This window comes from Lacerta agilis, chromosome 3 (assembly GCF_009819535.1).
Source record: "Lacerta agilis isolate rLacAgi1 chromosome 3, rLacAgi1.pri, whole genome shotgun sequence".
Lineage (NCBI taxonomy): Eukaryota > Metazoa > Chordata > Lepidosauria > Squamata > Lacertidae > Lacerta > Lacerta agilis.
Window position 1 is genome coordinate 66,874,635 of NC_046314.1, and position 18,370 is coordinate 66,893,004.

The 18,370-nt window shown below is 46.0% G+C and overlaps 1 protein-coding gene across 1 annotated transcript; it reads right to left on the minus strand.

Annotated features, from left to right (window-relative positions):
* Positions 1-1,398: 1,398 nt before the first annotated feature.
* On the minus strand, positions 1,399-17,608 carry SOD2 (superoxide dismutase 2). The gene is made up of 5 exons (XM_033144102.1): positions 17,488-17,608; positions 15,380-15,582; positions 4,427-4,543; positions 2,711-2,890; positions 1,399-2,491 (listed from the first exon to the last, which is right to left on the minus strand). Exons 1-5 carry the CDS (start codon positions 17,526-17,528, stop codon positions 2,346-2,348), a joined length of 687 nt encoding a protein of 228 aa, XP_032999993.1. The 5' UTR covers positions 17,529-17,608; the 3' UTR covers positions 1,399-2,345.
* Positions 17,609-18,370: the final 762 nt, after the last annotated feature.

Sequence of the window (18,370 nt, forward strand, 5' to 3'; positions counted from 1 at the left end):
CCTTCCCATGTGCAAAGGCCCTTTGTTCTCACCGTTTTGCAGGATAATAGACAACCAGATTGCCACTCAGTTACATGAACACCTTGATTAACTACTTGGGTAAAGGGCTACTTTTATGTATTCACCCAGAATTGCAGCTTTATAGGCATAACTGCACAACATGGAAACCCCACATTTGATCTCCCGCCGACAGAACCCCCCTCCCTATTAAGGCCGTACTTCTCTTGTGATCCCCTGCAATGACATAAAATGAGGCCTTAGTTTATGTGTAGAGTATAATCACGGCACCCGTCAACTCCCTCCACTGGAAAGCCCTCGTAAAGCTGCAATCCAATGTACACTTGTTACCTGTGAGTAAACATGCATAGGACCAGACTGCACAATAACATTAGAAATAAGGTGATTTCCCCCCCCCCACTCAAGTTTTTGCAAGACAAATGGTTTTATGGAGAATCCATTGGGATTCAAAAATTCAGTCAATCTGAGTTGAGATGTTGCAAATGAAGTTCTTCCAATTATATCACATTAATTATGTGGAAAGAAAAGGCAGAGCCTAGTATGAAGATGCACACAGAGGGGAACCAGTGGCTGTGGCTTTCAGGGATGATTGCAGGAACAGCATAGTCTGCAGGTGTACTAAAGAATTGGCTTCCTTGCTACTGATGGGGAGGTAAGGAAAGGTCCGAGTCCACAGAAGTGGGAATTGTTAGTGTTCTTGTGGCCCAATATGACTTTGTAGGTGCAGCTCCCAAAGCTAGACTGTCTTTAGTTGCAATAAGATGCAAGAGGCACAAGGGTCTCACATGTTTTCATTTGAAGATTTGTTCATCTGTATCACTTCCATTGTAAGATGAATAATTAGCCATTGGCTCAAATTCTGTTTGACAGCTCAAATGTGCACTTGCCATAATTTGCTAAAATTAAACTCTAGTGTTTTCTTTAAGTGACGGTAGAATAATGCAGCTTCTAGGTAACCCGTTCATAGAGCTCAATGTGTGTGGAAGACTATAAGAATGCATAAAAGCCCATGCAGCAGTCTCCTTTACTGGAATGAGTGAGGGGAAAATTGAGGATGTAGAAGCTTAGATTAATAGGCGTGCTATTTTACAAGATCAACACTGAAGAGTAGAACTGGTGGAAACAAAGAAATCTGGTAAAGTTTTAATACTGCTAATTCCATTAAATTATAAACATTTAGCTTCTGATTTATTTTCACCATCTAATTCGTCCTTCTCTAACCCCACATATTATCAGGGACATAAAGCAGGGGTGTAGTGGGGGGGCCTGCTGGGAAGGAATAAAGATGTTTCTGTGGATATTGTGGTATAATGAACACCTCAGACACATATTTAAGGCCTTGTGGGGCCTTTAAACATATTATTAAATCATGTAACAGAGTAACTTCATAGATTTTATTTCGAAAGCAAAGTTCAGATTCCCAATTAAATACTGCAGTACAAAAAAGGAAAGCCAGTTACACCAATATTAGAAAACAATTTCATTATCCGTTATTAATACATCCTAAAGAAGTAGCAAACAATTGGATACTTCCCATTTGAAGACAAACACACATATATTAAACCCACTTAACCACAAACCTGATATCCTATACATTTCCAGGGTATTTTGTTTTCCCTTTTTCCACTTTCAGCAGGACAAAAATCATGAAAGCTAACCCACTGTTCTTAGCAGCTGACATGCATTAGGAATCCTCACGTTGTAACGAACAAACATTTGCAAAATCGGCTGTTAGGAAGACTAAAACGAATTGCCTTTTACTCAAAGTTCTGGTAGGCTACAATATACGCAACAGCATTTAATCAAACATAGGGCAAATATGGTGCCCATCCTCAAGACGGACAGATTTGCACTGCACAACAGGACTCCCCCTTTTGCACACCAACCTGATATTCTGTAGAGTGGCAACACCCCAGATGAGACTTGCAAGCGTTGCAAGTGGGAGAAGAGGAAGAGGAATCCTGCTCATAGTCTATAAAATGCTCTGAGAATGCTGTTATTTTGGACTTTCCCTCTGAATTACATACGCCTTGAAACTCACTCAAAAGAGTAAGCAGCAATTGACATGTTATCAAAAGGAACCAGTTGTAATCCCTTTTATAAAGGGATTGTATTCTTTCAGAACACTGGATAAAGGATTCCTGTTTTGGAAGAACAAGTGAGCAGTTTCACCAAATTAAGCAAACATTGAGCTAAGAACTTTCTTTTGATGAGCTTGAATATTTTAAGTGGTGGAGCAATTAGCAAACAAACTGCTAGAAGTTACTACAAAAATGATCAAGGAATAACAGTGGTCTTTCTTTAATGATCCTGTACAAGATTTTGCTCTACTTTTTGCAAGCTGCATATCTCGAAGATACGTTTTCCCAGTTTATCACGTTCCAAATAGCTTTAAGATAGTCAGGTCTAACATTTTTGTACTGGAGATAATATGCATGCTCCCATACATCAATTCCTAGAAGGGGAACAAGACCTAGAAAAGAAGAGAAATGTTTGTTTTTATTTCCTGCTCACAAGTAGGTTTTGATAAGAGGAAACAAGTAGGTTTCTTATCCAATCTGCTATGCAAGTGAAAGCAGGGAGTCCTTCTTGCTTTGCCCTGGTGAGCAGAACTGCTGATGTCTGCTTTCATCTACTGCATAGCCAAAATTGTACCTTCAATTGTAGGCAAGTTCCAGCTAGAGAAACTCACCTGTAGTCCCTTGAAGAGGATCCTGATTGGAACAAGCAGTCACCTGCAGTCGACCCTGTTCTTTATTAAAACCGAGCCATCCCCATCCTGAGCCTTGGACTCCAACTGAAAGAGTTGTCAACTTCTCCTTGAAGTTCGCAAAGGAGCCAAAATCACGCTTAATAGCTTCCATTAGCTCCCCTTAACAAATGAAAAGAATAATAACAATTCACACACAGACCACACTCCATTAGCTTTCCATCTGATGTTCCAAAAAATCATTCATATTACAGTAATTCAGAAGTAAGGAGGATAGGTACAGATGTAAATCTTACAATCATCAATAGAATGCAAATTGGTTGCAGGATAACTAGTCCTTCATTTGCCAGTCTCAACCATAGGTAGTGGTACCTCAGCACCAGCATTAACAGTTAACCCTAACTTGCTTCCTTCTTAACCAATCTCTGATAACAGTCTGAAGCTGTTTAACAGGGAACGCCACTTAATGATAACCAGTTAACATGGATGATGCTAGAATACTTCCTGTGGCTACAGGAAGGGTGGGAGGAAAGCAGGGGCTGACTGGTGGGAGTGTGTGATCCTACAGCCTGCTGATAACCGCGTAACTGTGGTTAAGCACCAGCCCTGGATGTAGATCTTTGACTCGTCTCCCAATTCTACAGCATTTGGTACATTCCAGTTGTTACACTAACTGCTGCAATGACGAATCTTCTGTGCCCCATAATGTATTCTGATTTTCCCTTTGAAAAAATCTTATCATCCATAATGATCACAACCACCACCTAACATCACGACCCAGTATTACATCTAGATAGTTGACCAGAGAACCACGAGAACAGCAGATAACAGTGTGAAGCTCATGTGGGCAACAGCCTGTCCACAAGCTACAGTGCAAACACACATGCCATTTGGAAGAGGCTTAAGAGAGGGCATGCCTACCATTACACTTTTTGAAGTGTTCTGCTTCCGAATGTCACATTTAGTGCCATAAGTAACACACAGCCATTCATGCATTACATTCATTGTTTTACAGATTGTGGTTCATCTGGAGGAGACAAACTGCAAGCCTAGTTTGGATGACACACTAAAACAAACCATAATGTAGCTCACAGCAGCGGCCACAAACTGTTCTCTGGGAAGCTACATGTTCTCACTAAGCCACGATTTGCCACGGTTTGCCTTAACATTACATGAAAACTGAGCACTGTGTATATGTCAAACTTTTTAAAAAGCTTTTGATAAAGTGTCTCACTGGCATTATCAAATGCTTGGAGGCTTCCCATAGTTATTAGGCTAGCCACTGCTACGACAGAATGCTGGACAATAAATGTTTTTCTTGTGTGGGGGGGGGGGCCTTTTCTGTGGTGACTCCCAATTTCTGAAATACCCTTTCATCTGAGGTGTGCCTGGCCCCATCTCTGTATCCTTTTTCAAAGGAGGGGGGAGGGGTGGCAAGATGCAAGCTTTCTGCCCAGGTCTTTAGTGGAAGAGAATGCGATCTGATGTTCCCTACTGTGGTTGTTGACCTTGAATGCTATTTAAGATGTTTTCATTCATGATAAGCATTACACATTTTATTTGCAGTCTTGCGCTGTCTATCACCTACACTGGAACACAGACTAAAGATGCTGTAATAAATGATATATTAGCATTTGGTCTGATCCAGTGGGGCTTTTCAAATGTCCTGTGTAACATTAAAATGCTTTAAATACAAACCTTTTGGTTCTCCTCCACCATTAGGAGAAAGGTTTGTCCAGAAGATAGTGTGATTAATGTGACCTCCACCATTGAACTTCAGAGCTGGCTGAAGAGACACCTGAGCAGTCACATCACCTGCAAAGAACAGAGAATTAAGTGCAACATCTCCAGTAAACCTTAGCAGAGAACATACAGTATTATTCCTTACCCCAGGAGGAGTCCACTCAGTTAAGAGTGTTAATTTGAATAAATGAATTGCAGTTTAGAAAAGAAAGTAAAAATATAAATAATGGATTAGATCAAGACTGGCTGTTCTAGCAAAAGCTCCCAGATGGAGAAAAGAAGTGTATGAAATAAATTTTCACTGATTCTTCTATTGTCTCCCCCCTCCCAATTATCTTTCATGCTGTTCCAGAAAATTTCCACTTCTCCTGAGCAGTTGTTCAGGGGGTCACAGGGAGAAAGAGGAATTGACCAAACTTCCTCCTCTACTTCCTCTGACATGAACAGAATTCTGCCTGCCATAACTCTGGATATTGTAACAGTTGTGACTTAACATATGGCACACACACACACACCTACCTTTAAGCAAGGGTCCCAAAATTTTGGCTTGGCTGCATAGTCTGCGACTATTCAGTTGCCACCAACTATTCTTCAAAGTCTCTTGGAACACATAGAAAAATCAAGAGAATAGGTCCATCTCCAGTCATTTGCCTGAGGACTGTCAGGCAAGAAACTACCAGTTTCTCCGTTTTTAAAGGAGGATATTGAAATACTAAAATGCTTCTTCCTCCAGCCCAATTTATTTCCTTCTTTAGCATGTTCCCTTAAATGAAATCGAAAATTCTTTCTAGTAGCACCTTAGAGACCAACTGAGTTTGTTCCTGGTATGAGCTTTCGTGTGCATGCACACTTCTTCAGATACTTAAATGAGTTCATATTACAATGAAGATGTGAGGAATGGCAGCACTGACCTTTGAATTCCTTACATAAAACTGCTGAGCCCAAATTTCTACGCCTACTCCCATAGGCTGGGGAAGAACACTTCAGAAATACTTCATTCAGGCAAACTGTGGCATGTGCTTCCCAACAGAATGAATATGCTGTAGGTGATTCTCAAGTCCAACTATGCTGCATCATTATACTCCCTTCCAAACGAGTTGAGAAATTTGTACTTTCTGTGCTCTGGAGCTTCTGCAAAAGCTACAACTCCTGTTCCCAAGTCTTGCTTGGATCCCTCCAGTGCTGCTGAGCCCAGGACATCAAACTAGCTCCAAGGGGTTACAGCTACCGCTTCCCTGTCCCAGCTGTCAGAAAGGGGCAGAAGAGTTTAAAACAGGGGTCAGCAACCTTTTTTAGCCGTGGGCCGGTCCACCATCCCTCAGACCATGTGGGGGGCTGGGCTATATTTTGAAGGGGGGGGGGGAGGAGAATGAATTCCTATGCCCCACAAATAACCCAGAGATGCATTTTAAATAAAAGCACACATTCTACTCATGTAAAAACACCAGGCAGGTCCCACAAATAACCCAGAGATGCATTTTAAATAAAAGGACACATTCTACTCATGTAAAAACATGCTGATTCCAGGACCATCCACGGGCCGGATTTAGAAGGCGATTGGGCCGGATTTGGCCCACGGACCTTAGGTTGCCTACCCCTGGTTTAAAATGAGAATGTGAGTACTCCTAGGCAGTATGAAAGCAGCCACAAGGGACACCCTCTTTCATCTGCCTACCCCTCAAGCACAGTCCTAACAAAGAACTCTGCAATTCCATAATTCCTGGGAACTGCTGCTGGTAGAGTCCCTTCTGTGCCAAGCAGCCAGGATAGGGGAGAAGTCAGCAGCAGCATGCAGGACTGTTGAACAAGGGGGGGGGGGGATAAGCCTCAGAAATTTCCCAAGCCAGGGAAACAAGCAAGGATGCAGCTAAACTAGTGCTCGACATGCCCAGTCCTTTTCTTGAATGCTAGATTAAGTAAAGTGTGCATGCAGAGAATAATGACGGAGGGCAAAAAGCGCTCACTGAAGAAGACTGGATCTTCAGGAGCATCAGTTGTGTTGGCTTTACTGCAATGAGAAGCATAGATTAAAAAGCCTACAGACAGGCTCACTACAATTAGCCAGGCCACAATTAGGTTCACTAGAACTAGGGCAGCTAACATACAGGCATGTGTCTGATTAATATATAATCCATAACACAAGTAAATCTGAACTGCTAAAGTTACAAATACTTATTTAAAATGCTTATATTCCATCCTAGCAGCTACCGGTAATTTAAAATCTAAAGTAATAAACTTTAAAACAATTTGAAATTAGCAAGAAATCTCAATCAAATCATGTTAACAGCAGCCAGAAAAAAAGGAAGTTTTCAGCTTCTTTAAAAAATACACACCCCAAAGGCAAGGCGTTTTCCTTGTTGCCACCTGTCTTACATGGGAAGATGGGGGCATTTCAGAGATGGTTTTAATACTGCTTTTTGCACTGAAGTATATTGGACATATTTTTGAACTAATATTTACACAACAAAAATGTGTTTGTACTTTATGAAGTTTAGGTTTCCTCTTTTTTAAAATTCAGAGCTAAGATTCTGGAAACTGACAACTGTTTCATTTGATTTTCAAAAGAGCCTTCCTGCATTAGATTGCAACAGTATGCTCCTCTGATGGGAGAGCTGTTATGCAACACAACACAAACTGGGATTCAGCGCCTCTTTCTACAACAAATCTGCTTTGCACCCACTGACTGTAGATTTTCTGCTTCATGTAGTTTGAGTAGAAGAATACTCTTGTAGTTGGACTAGGTATCTATTGACAGCACTAAGAAAGTGCTCTTGGATACAGCCTAAAAAGAAAGGGAGTAAACAGCCCATTTGCTTATCTTGAAGCCACCAGCCAAAAGGCATTCCTGTCTCTGCTCAATCATTAACTCTCATAGCAACAGTTATTTTCCTCCTTTCTTTCTCTGTAAAGCTTGTGAGGAAAATTACAGAGAAAAACTGTTAAAGCCCTTAAGTTGTGGCCCATACACTGTGGAAAAAAAATAAAAACTTGAATTGAATACTCCAAAATGTTGTTTTGAAAATGTACTAAACAGTGCAATCCGATATATAATTCCTCATAAGTAAATCCCAATGATTTCAATCAGCTTTACTCCCAAGTAAATAGGTACAGGATTGCAACCAATGTAACTTGACATCCAATCAGTTTACAGCTCTATTGAAACCACATGGGCACTGCAGAGGGACAGTAAGATACAGTGGTACCTCTGGATATGTACACCTCTGGTTGCGTATCCTCCGGGTTACGCATGCGGCAAACCCGGAAGTATTTTCCCAGGTTTTGCTGCACGCGCATGCACAGAAGCGCTCTACCACGCCGCGCGCATGCACAGAACAGGCACCTCCAGTTGCAAATTCCTCAGAATCCAACCGGACCTCCGGAACGGATCCTGTGCGCAACTGGAGGTACCATTGTACTCAAATCTGAACACAACAAATAATCCCAGATGCCCAGCCCAAGATGGGCAATCCTACAGCTCCATTCTACTACCTTTCAAAGCAACCTATTATATTGCTGAACTCATTCAGACAAGCCACACATACAGAAAGTCCACATGTGTTGCAATTCTTCAGCGTTTGCCTCTCAGCAGCTTCCCCTTGTATCATAGATGTTTTAGTATGAGAATGTGACACTACAGCAGTTTGGAAGAAAAACCAAGATTTCTAACCTTCTATATTTCTGTATCATTTCCCAGCCTTATGCCTCCTTATAAGGCTCTGAAATACTAACTGGACTCAGCAGAAATGCACCACATTTTAAAACAGCCTATAGCTCTTGAGTTTAAAATTAGTATCACAAAGTTCCATGGACTTGCCATTTAATCACATTAGTATTAATGCAAAACTCTGGAGATTTCATTAAAATCTCAACGTATGATAAGAAATTACATTTTAAATGTAACTACAAGGTATAAGCATTGCTTTAGATACACCATAGTTTCAGCCACAAAGAACAATGCAATTCAGCCTTAACTCTAAAATTCAACAGAAAACAGATGGGAGGTACAAATTCTGAGCCTCATCTGCCTTTCTTGTGGCAACTACTAGTTGGACAAGGTGACAGCTGTGATATAATGGTACTCCTAATGTACCAATAAAGATGACTAGTAAGTTTTAGTACAGACATCTTTCTAGTTAAAGGTAAAGGGACCCCTGACCATTAGGTCCAGTCATGTCCGACTCTGGGGTTGCGGCGCTCATCTCGCATTACTGGCCAAGGGAGCCGGTGTACAGCTTCCGGGTCTACTTACACTCTGACGTGCTTTCGAACTGCTAGGTGGGCAGGAGATGGGACCGAGCGACAGGAGCTCACCCTGTTACGGGCCTTCTGATCGGCAAGCCCTAGGCTCTGTGGTTTAACCCACAGCGCCACCCGCTGTTACAAGGCTTCAAATCTCATTACTATTAATTCTGAGATCTGATAAGGAAAATTCCAGCCGCCACCTTCCCCACCGCGCAGCCTCCTCGCGGGACTCCCGCGCTGCCAAATGCGGGACCTGGAAGCCTCTTTCTTCTCTTTGCCCCCCCCGACGATGAGCGGGTACCCCACACACACATATAAGTCACACAAGCACCACATAAAACCCTCGAGATAAAGGGTTCCCCAAAAATCCCATTCTGCGTTCCGAAAAGCCCCTGGAAAAGCGCTTCTGTCAAACAGCGCTCCGCTCACCCTCCATTTTCTCAATGAACGGGAAACCCACCAATCAGGAGCATGCATTCAGCTCAGCCTGCAAAATGGAACGTCCAGCTCAGCTACTATGATTCAATCATCACCTTCACGCTTCAGTGCACGCTAAGTGGGTTTTGACAGGCTCCCTGCTGGGAGAACAATGGAATCGAAACCAAAATGTAACCAGTTGGGGAAACTATTAATTATAACTTGCAACAATGTATCAAATGGACAATTTAGACGCTGGGTGGCCCGTTTTTGACAGCTCGAAATGTTTATTATTGTAAAAATCCACAACTCCTGAACGCAGTGTCCGATTTGCCTGGTTCAAGTGTCTATCTGCTCCTTATAAAATAACCTTTCTAACCCCTCGGTTCCCGACATCCTCCGATCATCGGAAGTATATTATTTCGATATTGCACTATTTTTGGACTCTCAACTCAGCAGCTTTCATAATCCCTTAGGCGGCGAGTCACGTCCTCATCCAGCTGCAGGAGGAAATGCACCCCTCCCGATAATCCAGTCAAGCACCCGTCCATCAGTTACCATGGCAGCAGACATCCTCCTAGGAGCGTTCTATTGTCCTGACGCAGAGGAAACCTTCAATGTGTATTACACCCACCCTAGATCCATTCACCGGTTCCTGCCATCCTTCCTGATATGCAAAACTTGTTTTTCCCCTATGTAAATTTTACTGTAACCTCCTCTCTCCCCTCCCCATCTCTGACGTTTCTGTGATGTATTTCGCTGTGTATTCTGGGCAATGGCGGGAAGTTTTAAAAGTCCGGGACACCCTTTGTTCGGGGTTCGGATCCTCCTGAACCTTGTTGCGCAATAAACTCCTTTGCTTTTGCTCCAATCTCCGGCTGGTCTCCATTGCCTCCGCAGCGAACCACGGGCTTCCTCCGTAGGACCGGGAGCTGAGCCTCCTCGACCCGGTAATTTCCGTAACAGTCTTGGTGCCGAAAGCCGGGACCTGCGTTCTCCCGTGGTGGCCGGGGACCCCATCGAGTCTTCAGCCGGCATCGGGACCCTCTTCTCCCGTGGAGACCCATCGGATCCCTGGCCATCCTCCGGGCGGTAATTGCAGGTCTCAAGGGGAGCCAACCGGGGAGCAAAGGCAAAGTTCAGCCGGCTTCGTCTCCAACGATCCAGCGGATCGCGGTGGAAGACGCGTAAGTATAAATCCAGTGCACTGGTGATTGGGGGGAGGGGGGAGGTAAGCCTGGCAACCGCAATCTACTGCTCTCTTGCCTATCATTTCTTGCCTGTCTCTCAGTCTGTCCCGTGGACTGCTGCTCAACTCGAAAGGGGAGTCCTGAGCTCTATCTCTTTTTCTCCAATACCCAGTCAGCCGCCCCGTTAGCTGGTCTAACGAACGCAAGGGACTGGGCTCTTTTTCTACTTTGCCAGCTGCCAAGGGGCAAAGGACTTCTCTGCACTATCCTAAACCTCAGCCGCCCCGGTCGGGCCATGTAAAACACGCTGGTCGTGCGTGAGCCCGCTTCCGAACGCAAGGGAGGTTTTTCCGGACCGTTTAACTCTATTTAAAGGGCTGCCCGATCTGGCACTGCAGTGGCAGGCGTCCAGTAGGGTTCCCTTCCTTAGCTGTTAACGATAGGCAGGAGGTTGCCAGGTGGGGGTACCCTGTAATGGGTGGAAATGGGGGTTGAGAAATAGGAATAGATGAGAAGAAATGGAAGAGAAAGGAAGAGGAAAAGGGAGCTCCAGGAAAAAGGAAAGGAAGAGGTAGTTTAGAGTAGATCCCCCTGGTCAGCCGCCCCGCTAGCCGAACTAGTGAACGCAAGGGACCAGGCTAGATTATTGGAACGTTGTGTACTGTACTTTGCTTATGTTAAGAAACCCCCCTGTCCCACTCCCTTAGTGAGAAACCCCGACTTACAAAGATACCTTTCCCGTCCCTCCTTTCCCAAAAACCCCAGGTTCCTCTTAAACCCCAAGGAACGATGGGTGCCAAGGCTTCGAAGCATGGTCGTACTTCCACTGGGAAGAAGGCTTCTCGAAAGCCTTCTTTTACCCAGCCGGAACCCGACTCTCCCCTCGCGATTGTCATGAAGCATTGGAAGATAATTCCGGACCATGAGATTTTGTCTAGACAGAAGCTGCAAGATCTTTGTAGGAATTCCTGGCCGTCTTTTACTGAAAGAGTGCCATCAGAACTCCGCTGGCCACCGGAGGGATCCTTCCATCAGGATCAACTAAAAACCTTAAAGAAGCTCTTATTGGAGGAAAAGCCTCGTCAGCTTGATTATCTGGAGACTTTCGAGGCTGTATCCCAAGTCCTTATGACTCTAAACCCGTCCCCAACGCTCCAGATGCCCGTGATTAAACCTCCTAGAAAGGATCCTAAGAGACCAAAGGAAGGTCCTGCGCCACCCCCCTATGAGGATCGGGCCATGACACAGGGACCTGAACATGATGCTAGTCCCAATAGCCAAGTAGTGGCTCAGGGTGGCCAATTACTGATTCATCCCACCGGCCAGGGAGGGATTTTAGTGGTGCCCGACGTGCTTGTGGGTCCTGACTCTACTCCAACTCCTGTCAGCGACCATGGCACCTTTCCCCCATCCGCTCTCCGGCAGTCTGTCAAGGAAAGTACCAAAGGAAAAAAGGGAAATAATCACCAAGCAGCCTCCTTCCAGATGCCACTGAGGGCTTTCCCCATACCACCGACAGACCCGGATGGGGCCCCACGTATGATCTATGCCCATCAACCCTTCCGTACGGCCGATCTGATTAACTGGGCTAACACGATGCCCTCTCTAAGAGACGATCCTGACAAATGCCATAGGCAAATATCTACTATCTTCTCCTCACATCATCCCTCTTGGACTGATGTCCACGTACTCTTAAATGCCCTATTCAATGAGGCTGAAAAGGCTGACATCCTCAGTAAGGCGGAAGAAGCCCTAAATCAGGAAAACTACCAGGAAGGAAGACCTCAAGGGGTGGGGGCCCTGACACCTAGAGATCTCCGTATTGAACCCAACCCTGCCTGGGACTACAATACCCCTAATGGCATCTGGTGCCTGAACTTGTTTAAAAGGGCCATCCTAGATGGCATCAAGGCTTCAGGGAAGCGCTCAATAAACTGGACTAAGGTTCAGACTGTAATACAGGGACCAAATGAACACCCTTCGGACTATTATTCTCGGTTGGTGGCGGCCATAAAAACGTGGGGTGGAATAGACCCTGAAAATCCTCACCACGAGATAATAGTAAAGGGTTTCTTTAAGGACCAAGCAACGCCAGACATAAGGAAAACTTTGAATCTCCTAGTGGGTTACGACGGGAAAACCTTTAGTGAGATATTATCAATTGCAAAATCCGTCTTTAACAATCGAGACGAAAAGAAAAGGACGGACACCAGGGCAGAGGAAGAGGCAGTGCTTGCCCTCAGTATGGAAACCCCTTGCTTCCCAGCTCCAGGGTTCCCGGCCAGGGGAGGAGGCAGGGGGCGAGGAAAAGGGGGAGAAGTGAATGCAAGCCCATCCATGCCACGACCCTGGGGCCCATCCACTGGCCTTTGTCACCTGTGTTTTCAACCAGGGCACCTAAGACGAAACTGCCCATATTTATACCCGGGGAGCCCATGGGTTGAAGCCAACTCTTACCCATTCCCCGGAGGAAACTCACCATACTCCACCTTTCCTTCGCACCCTCCTTGGGCCCAGGGTTATGAGAACCAGCAAATGGTGCCACCTTACCCCCAAGGGAATTGGCCACCCCAAGGCACCCAGGTCTCGGTGGCCCAACCAACCGCAGAGTCACACCCTCCAAATCCTTTCCGTGCCCCTCTGCCAGCTCAAACTGACCCGCAATTCGTTCAAGCCCCTCCTTCCGACTTGAGAACATAAGGAGAGCCCCAACAGGACCTTGAAGCCCTTCCCCTTTGGACTGCGCTCAATTCCCTCCCCTCGTATACCCGGGGGTACAGCCCACCGTACCCCAGCATCGCACCCCAGTTCCTGTTCCTCGTACCCCAGCACCGCACCCCAGCATCGCACCCCAGTTCCTGTTCCTCGTACCCCAGCACCGCACCCCAGCATCACACCCCAGTTCCTGTTCCTCGTACCCCAGCACCGCACCCCAGCATCGCACCCCAGTTCCTGTTCCTCGTACCCCAGCATCGCACCCCAGCATCGTACCCCAGTTCCTGATCACCGCACCCCAGCATCGCACCCCAGTTCCTGTCCATCGCACCCCAGTTCCTGCTTCACCATTCCCGAGTCCCCGTACATCGTTCCCACCGACCATTTTCGGACTTGCCGCTATTGACAGCTTTTGACAGCTGTTTGACAGTTCTCCACATTTTCGGACTTACCGCTTTGACAGCTTGCCCTATTCTGACTGCTTGCCGTTTGACAGCTTTTTGACAGTTCTCCACATTTTCGGACTCACCGCTTTGACAGTTTGCCTTATTCTGACTGCTTGCCGTTTGACAGCTGTTTGACAGTTCTCCACATTTTCGGACTTACCACTTTGACAGCTTGCCTTGGTCTACCTGCTTGCCGTTTGACAGCTGTTTGACAGCTATTTGACAGCACACCCTGTCTCCTCGTTGGCCACCTTTGACAGCTCGCCAGTGTGACTACCTGCCACTTTGACAGCCGTGTGACAGCTCATCATACTCTCCGATCAGCTGGCTTTTGACAGCCCACCGTGCCTGCACCCGATGTTGGCATCCAACCATGACCGGCCCGCTCTCCCTGAGTACGACCAGCTGAGGCGCGTGGGGAAGGTGAGTACCAAGTCTCGAAGGTGTAGGTGTGGAGAAAAGGATTTGTGGTTCTGCGAACCAGATACAAATCTTATCTCCAAATGCGGGACTGATAAGGAAAATTCCAGCCGCCACCTTCCCCACCGCGCAGCCTCCTCGCGGGACTCCCGCGCTGCCAAATGCGGGACCTGGAAGCCTCTTTCTTCTCTTTGCCCCCCCCGACGATGAGCGGGTACCCCACACACACATATAAGTCACACAAGCACCACATAAAACCCTCGAGATAAAGGGTTCCCCAAAAATCCCATTCTGCGTTCCGAAAAGCCCCTGGAAAAGCGCTTCTGTCAAACAGCGCTCCGCTCACCCTCCATTTTCTCAATGAACGGGAAACCCACCAATCAGGAGCATGCATTCAGCTCAGCCTGCAAAATGGAACGTCCAGCTCAGCTACTATGATTCAATCATCACCTTCACGCTTCAGTGCACGCTAAGTGGGTTTTGACAGGCTCCCTGCTGGGAGAACAATGGAATCGAAACCAAAATGTAACCAGTTGGGGAAACTATTAATTATAACTTGCAACAATGTATCAAATGGACAATTTAGACGCTGGGTGGCCCGTTTTTGACAGCTCGAAATGTTTATTATTGTAAAAATCCACAACTCCTGAACGCAGTGTCCGATTTGCCTGGTTCAAGTGTCTATCTGCTCCTTATAAAATAACCTTTCTAACCCCTCGGTTCCCGACATCCTCCGATCATCGGAAGTATATTATTTCGATATTGCACTATTTTTGGACTCTCAACTCAGCAGCTTTCATAATCCCTTAGGCGGCGAGTCACGTCCTCATCCAGCTGCAGGAGGAAATGCACCCCTCCCGATAATCCAGTCAAGCACCCGTCCATCAGTTACCATGGCAGCAGACATCCTCCTAGGAGCGTTCTATTGTCCTGACGCAGAGGAAACCTTCAATGTGTATTACACCCACCCTAGATCCATTCACCGGTTCCTGCCATCCTTCCTGATATGCAAAACTTGTTTTTCCCCTATGTAAATTTTACTGTAACCTCCTCTCTCCCCTCCCCATCTCTGACGTTTCTGTGATGTATTTCGCTGTGTATTCTGGGCAATGGCGGGAAGTTTTAAAAGTCCGGGACACCCTTTGTTCGGGGTTCGGATCCTCCTGAACCTTGTTGCGCAATAAACTCCTTTGCTTTTGCTCCAATCTCCGGCTGGTCTCCATTGCCTCCGCAGCGAACCACGGGCTTCCTCCGTAGGACCGGGAGCTGAGCCTCCTCGACCCGGTAATTTCCGTAACAGATCCTACACCAGGCATCTGAAATGCTTTCTGGAGCTTAAGGTGTAAACTATAGCCCCACTGCACTGCAGCAGGCCACTTTATGAAAACATGCCTCAAATAAGTACTAACTTTAGCACAAGAGACAACAGGTGGGCACACACTGACAGACATGTAACACAGATAAACAGTTACCCATACCTTTTGCCAAGGCCTCTTTGTATTTTTCTTCAGCAACATTCAGATTATTTACATATGCGGCATGATGTTTACTGTGGTGAAGTTGCATAATTTCTGCACTTATGTGGGGTTGCAAGGCCCCATAATCATAAGGCAGGTCAGGAAGCGTATGCTTTTGTCTAGATGCCAGACACCCAAGAGGTGCAATCAGTTTACTGCTATTTCTGGAAGAGAAGGAAACAAACAAAAAAATTTGGTAGGATTCTTATCTCGCTATATTATTTGACCAGCCAAATTATTTATAATTTCTTCTTTTAGAATGTTAACTTATCCTCACAGCTATCTTCATCACCACTAGCCCCACTTAACTGTGAACCGAGGCTGAAAGGGCCCTGAACTTGAAGTATCCCACAGGCAGACATCACAATCACAATATCCTTGAACGCACTGGCTCTCAGTTACAACTTCTGTTATTCTAACATTGAGGAACACCAAATAGAAGCATCAATGGCAAATTGCTGAAATACATTTGGCAGGGTGGAGATTGAAAAAGAGAGGAAAGGAGCAAGCAATGGTGCAATGGATTGCCAACCCCGCACCCACCCACCCCCATTTTATTTTTACTGTTTTTACCAAGTGCATAAACGCTGAATATGCACAAGTTAAACGCATGTAAATTCACGCTTACTGTACATGCCTGAACTCAAATCTTTAAAAAGGGCAGGGGGGTGACCTTACACACACACACACACACAACTTTCAAAAACATTTCATCAGTAACACCCCTGTGTTGACAGGGAATCTGGCTAACTAGGTCATGTAGTTCTTCTAGAGAGAACACAAGAATTTCTACTTACCAGCTTACCCCTTCAACATAAAGTATCACTGGGATTATATTTAAAACTCACTTCACTTGTTTGCCTTGTGGAGCAACTCTTTTTAACCCTTTTCAGTACAGTATCTCTAACTGGAGATAACTGCATTGCCCTTTCACCAGATAAGGCCACATAAATTAATTACAGAAGGACAAGAGTATGTAAACTCCCCACAAAAAAAGATTGGCAAATTAAGTTAATGGAATATGCAGAGATGGCCAAATTAACAGGCAGACTCAGAAATCAGGACAGTAACAAATTTAAAAATGAATGGGAACTTTTTTATTGCATATATGTCAAAGCACTGTATACAAGTTGATGCATCAGCAGGATTCTAAAAAACATTTGCAATATTATAATAATAGATAAAAAAGATACGAATGGAGGGAAATATGACTAGGGCATGCATGAATTAACAATTAAATAAGGGAACCACGGAGAGGGGAGACGGAAGTCAAGGGATTGTAGAAATCCCACATTTCACTATTGTATTGATTCTATAAACATTATGTAAAATGATAGTTTATTTTAATTATTGTTTTTTCTTAATGTTTACTGTTGTAATAGGTTTGATATAATAAAAACTAATAAAACATATATTTTAAGAGTATGTAAACTCACCCTGCAAGTTGTAAAAAACCCTGAATAACAGGGAATCAATCAGCTTCTTGGTCACACAGTCACTCCTAGAGCAGCTATGGGCTCTCATTTCACATCCCCAACAGATGGGGGAAACGTTTTAATATTCTTTAACAAATCTAAATTACAAGCTGCAGTTGACAAACAGAACGGGCTTACACGCTTAGCCCTTAATGCAAAAGGTTCAAACTTACCGGAAAACTCTTTTTCCTAATCCCAGCTATAAATAATGACTTCATTTCCCCAAGAGGTTTGTGAGCATTCTACAGTTCTCCACTCAATGTTAGCTTCACAACAACCCCGTGAGGTAGGCCGAGAGTGTGCAACTTGCCCAAAGCAAGCAGCCCAGTGAGCTCCACGGCTGTAAAGGGAGTTTTGCCCGAGTCCTCGTGCAATAATAGGCCAACCAAGCACCATATTAAGCGCATATTGTGGGGCTCCCACTTTTATTTATCTGACTCCACGGCGCCAAGTCTCGCCCTTCACTTTTTCACCTCCCCCTTCTGTCCCGCCCGCTGCTCCGCCTCTCCTTTGCCCGGAGAGGGCCCACCACGCCGTGCCCTTGGCCAGAGGCAGCTCAAGGGCTTCCGAGCGACCCCGCCGCCGGACTCTCACCTGCAGCCGCCCAGGGAAACTAGCCGGCAGAGCAGCATCATGGAGACGTCGCTTGGTGCAGGGGCAGGAGCAGTAGGAGCAGCGCCAAAGGACACGGCCGCGCTCTGCGCCACAGCAACCCCGCTCGCCTTGCCTGGCCGTCTGGCGGCCTCGTTTCACGAAACGCCTGCGCGGCCCCTCCTCTCCCGGCTGCCATTGACTGGGGCGGGGAGATGCTTCTCGGTCTCTCCGCCCGCCAATAACGAAGAAGCGGCGGGCCGGGGTGTTGACGCGGGAGAGGCAAGGGCAACTTGGCCTCGGCGCGCTTTGAAAGAAAGCGGCCTTCGCGACAAGGCTGCTGCGTCTGCTGCGAAGCTCTGGCCTTGGCTCCTAAGGTGGCCGCCGGGAGAGCCTGCCAGCGACCTGCCTTCTTTCCAACAGGCTTGCAAGCGACGGGGCTGTGACGAGCCTCTTCCATTAGGAGCAGCGCGGGAGTTTCCATAAAAGCGCCCTTGGAGGTTGCGAAACCAAAGCAGAATGCATCTCCATGCAAAATTTGAATTCTCTTACTGCACATTTAAAAACAGTACTTGGGCCGCAGAGAGGTGGTCTGCTCACGATTGACATGTCTCCACAGTCTTTTGTCAAATAGCTGACAAGAGCTGATTCGGTTAATGTCAGAAACCAAGGAGGTGGTATTTCTATCCCCAATTCGCCTCTGTACTGGTGCTCCTGCCTGCCCCATGGTGGCCTCCAGGGCTGCTTCTCACTAAGGACCCCTCCCCCTCTTTTAGGGGCTCCTACTCCATGCACAGCACCCAGCTGCTAATAATACAGGTATCGCTTGTAAGAATACAAACTGCAAAAGTACATGCCATGAATTACACCTCTAATACTTGTTGCA

Excerpts from the sequence above, each read along its gene's own strand:
- SOD2 (XM_033144102.1), bottom strand. The coding sequence starts at position 17,528 with ATGATGCTGCTCTGCCGGCTAGTTTCCCTGGGCGGCTGCAG. Across the intron at positions 4,544-15,379 it reads CAAAGAGGCCTTGGCAAAAG|GTGATGTGACTGCTCAGGTG; the intron begins GTATGGGTAACT and ends TGTTCTTTGCAG. Across the intron at positions 2,891-4,426 it reads TGGTGGAGGAGAACCAAAAG|GGGAGCTAATGGAAGCTATT; the intron begins GTTTGTATTTAA and ends TCATTTGTTAAG.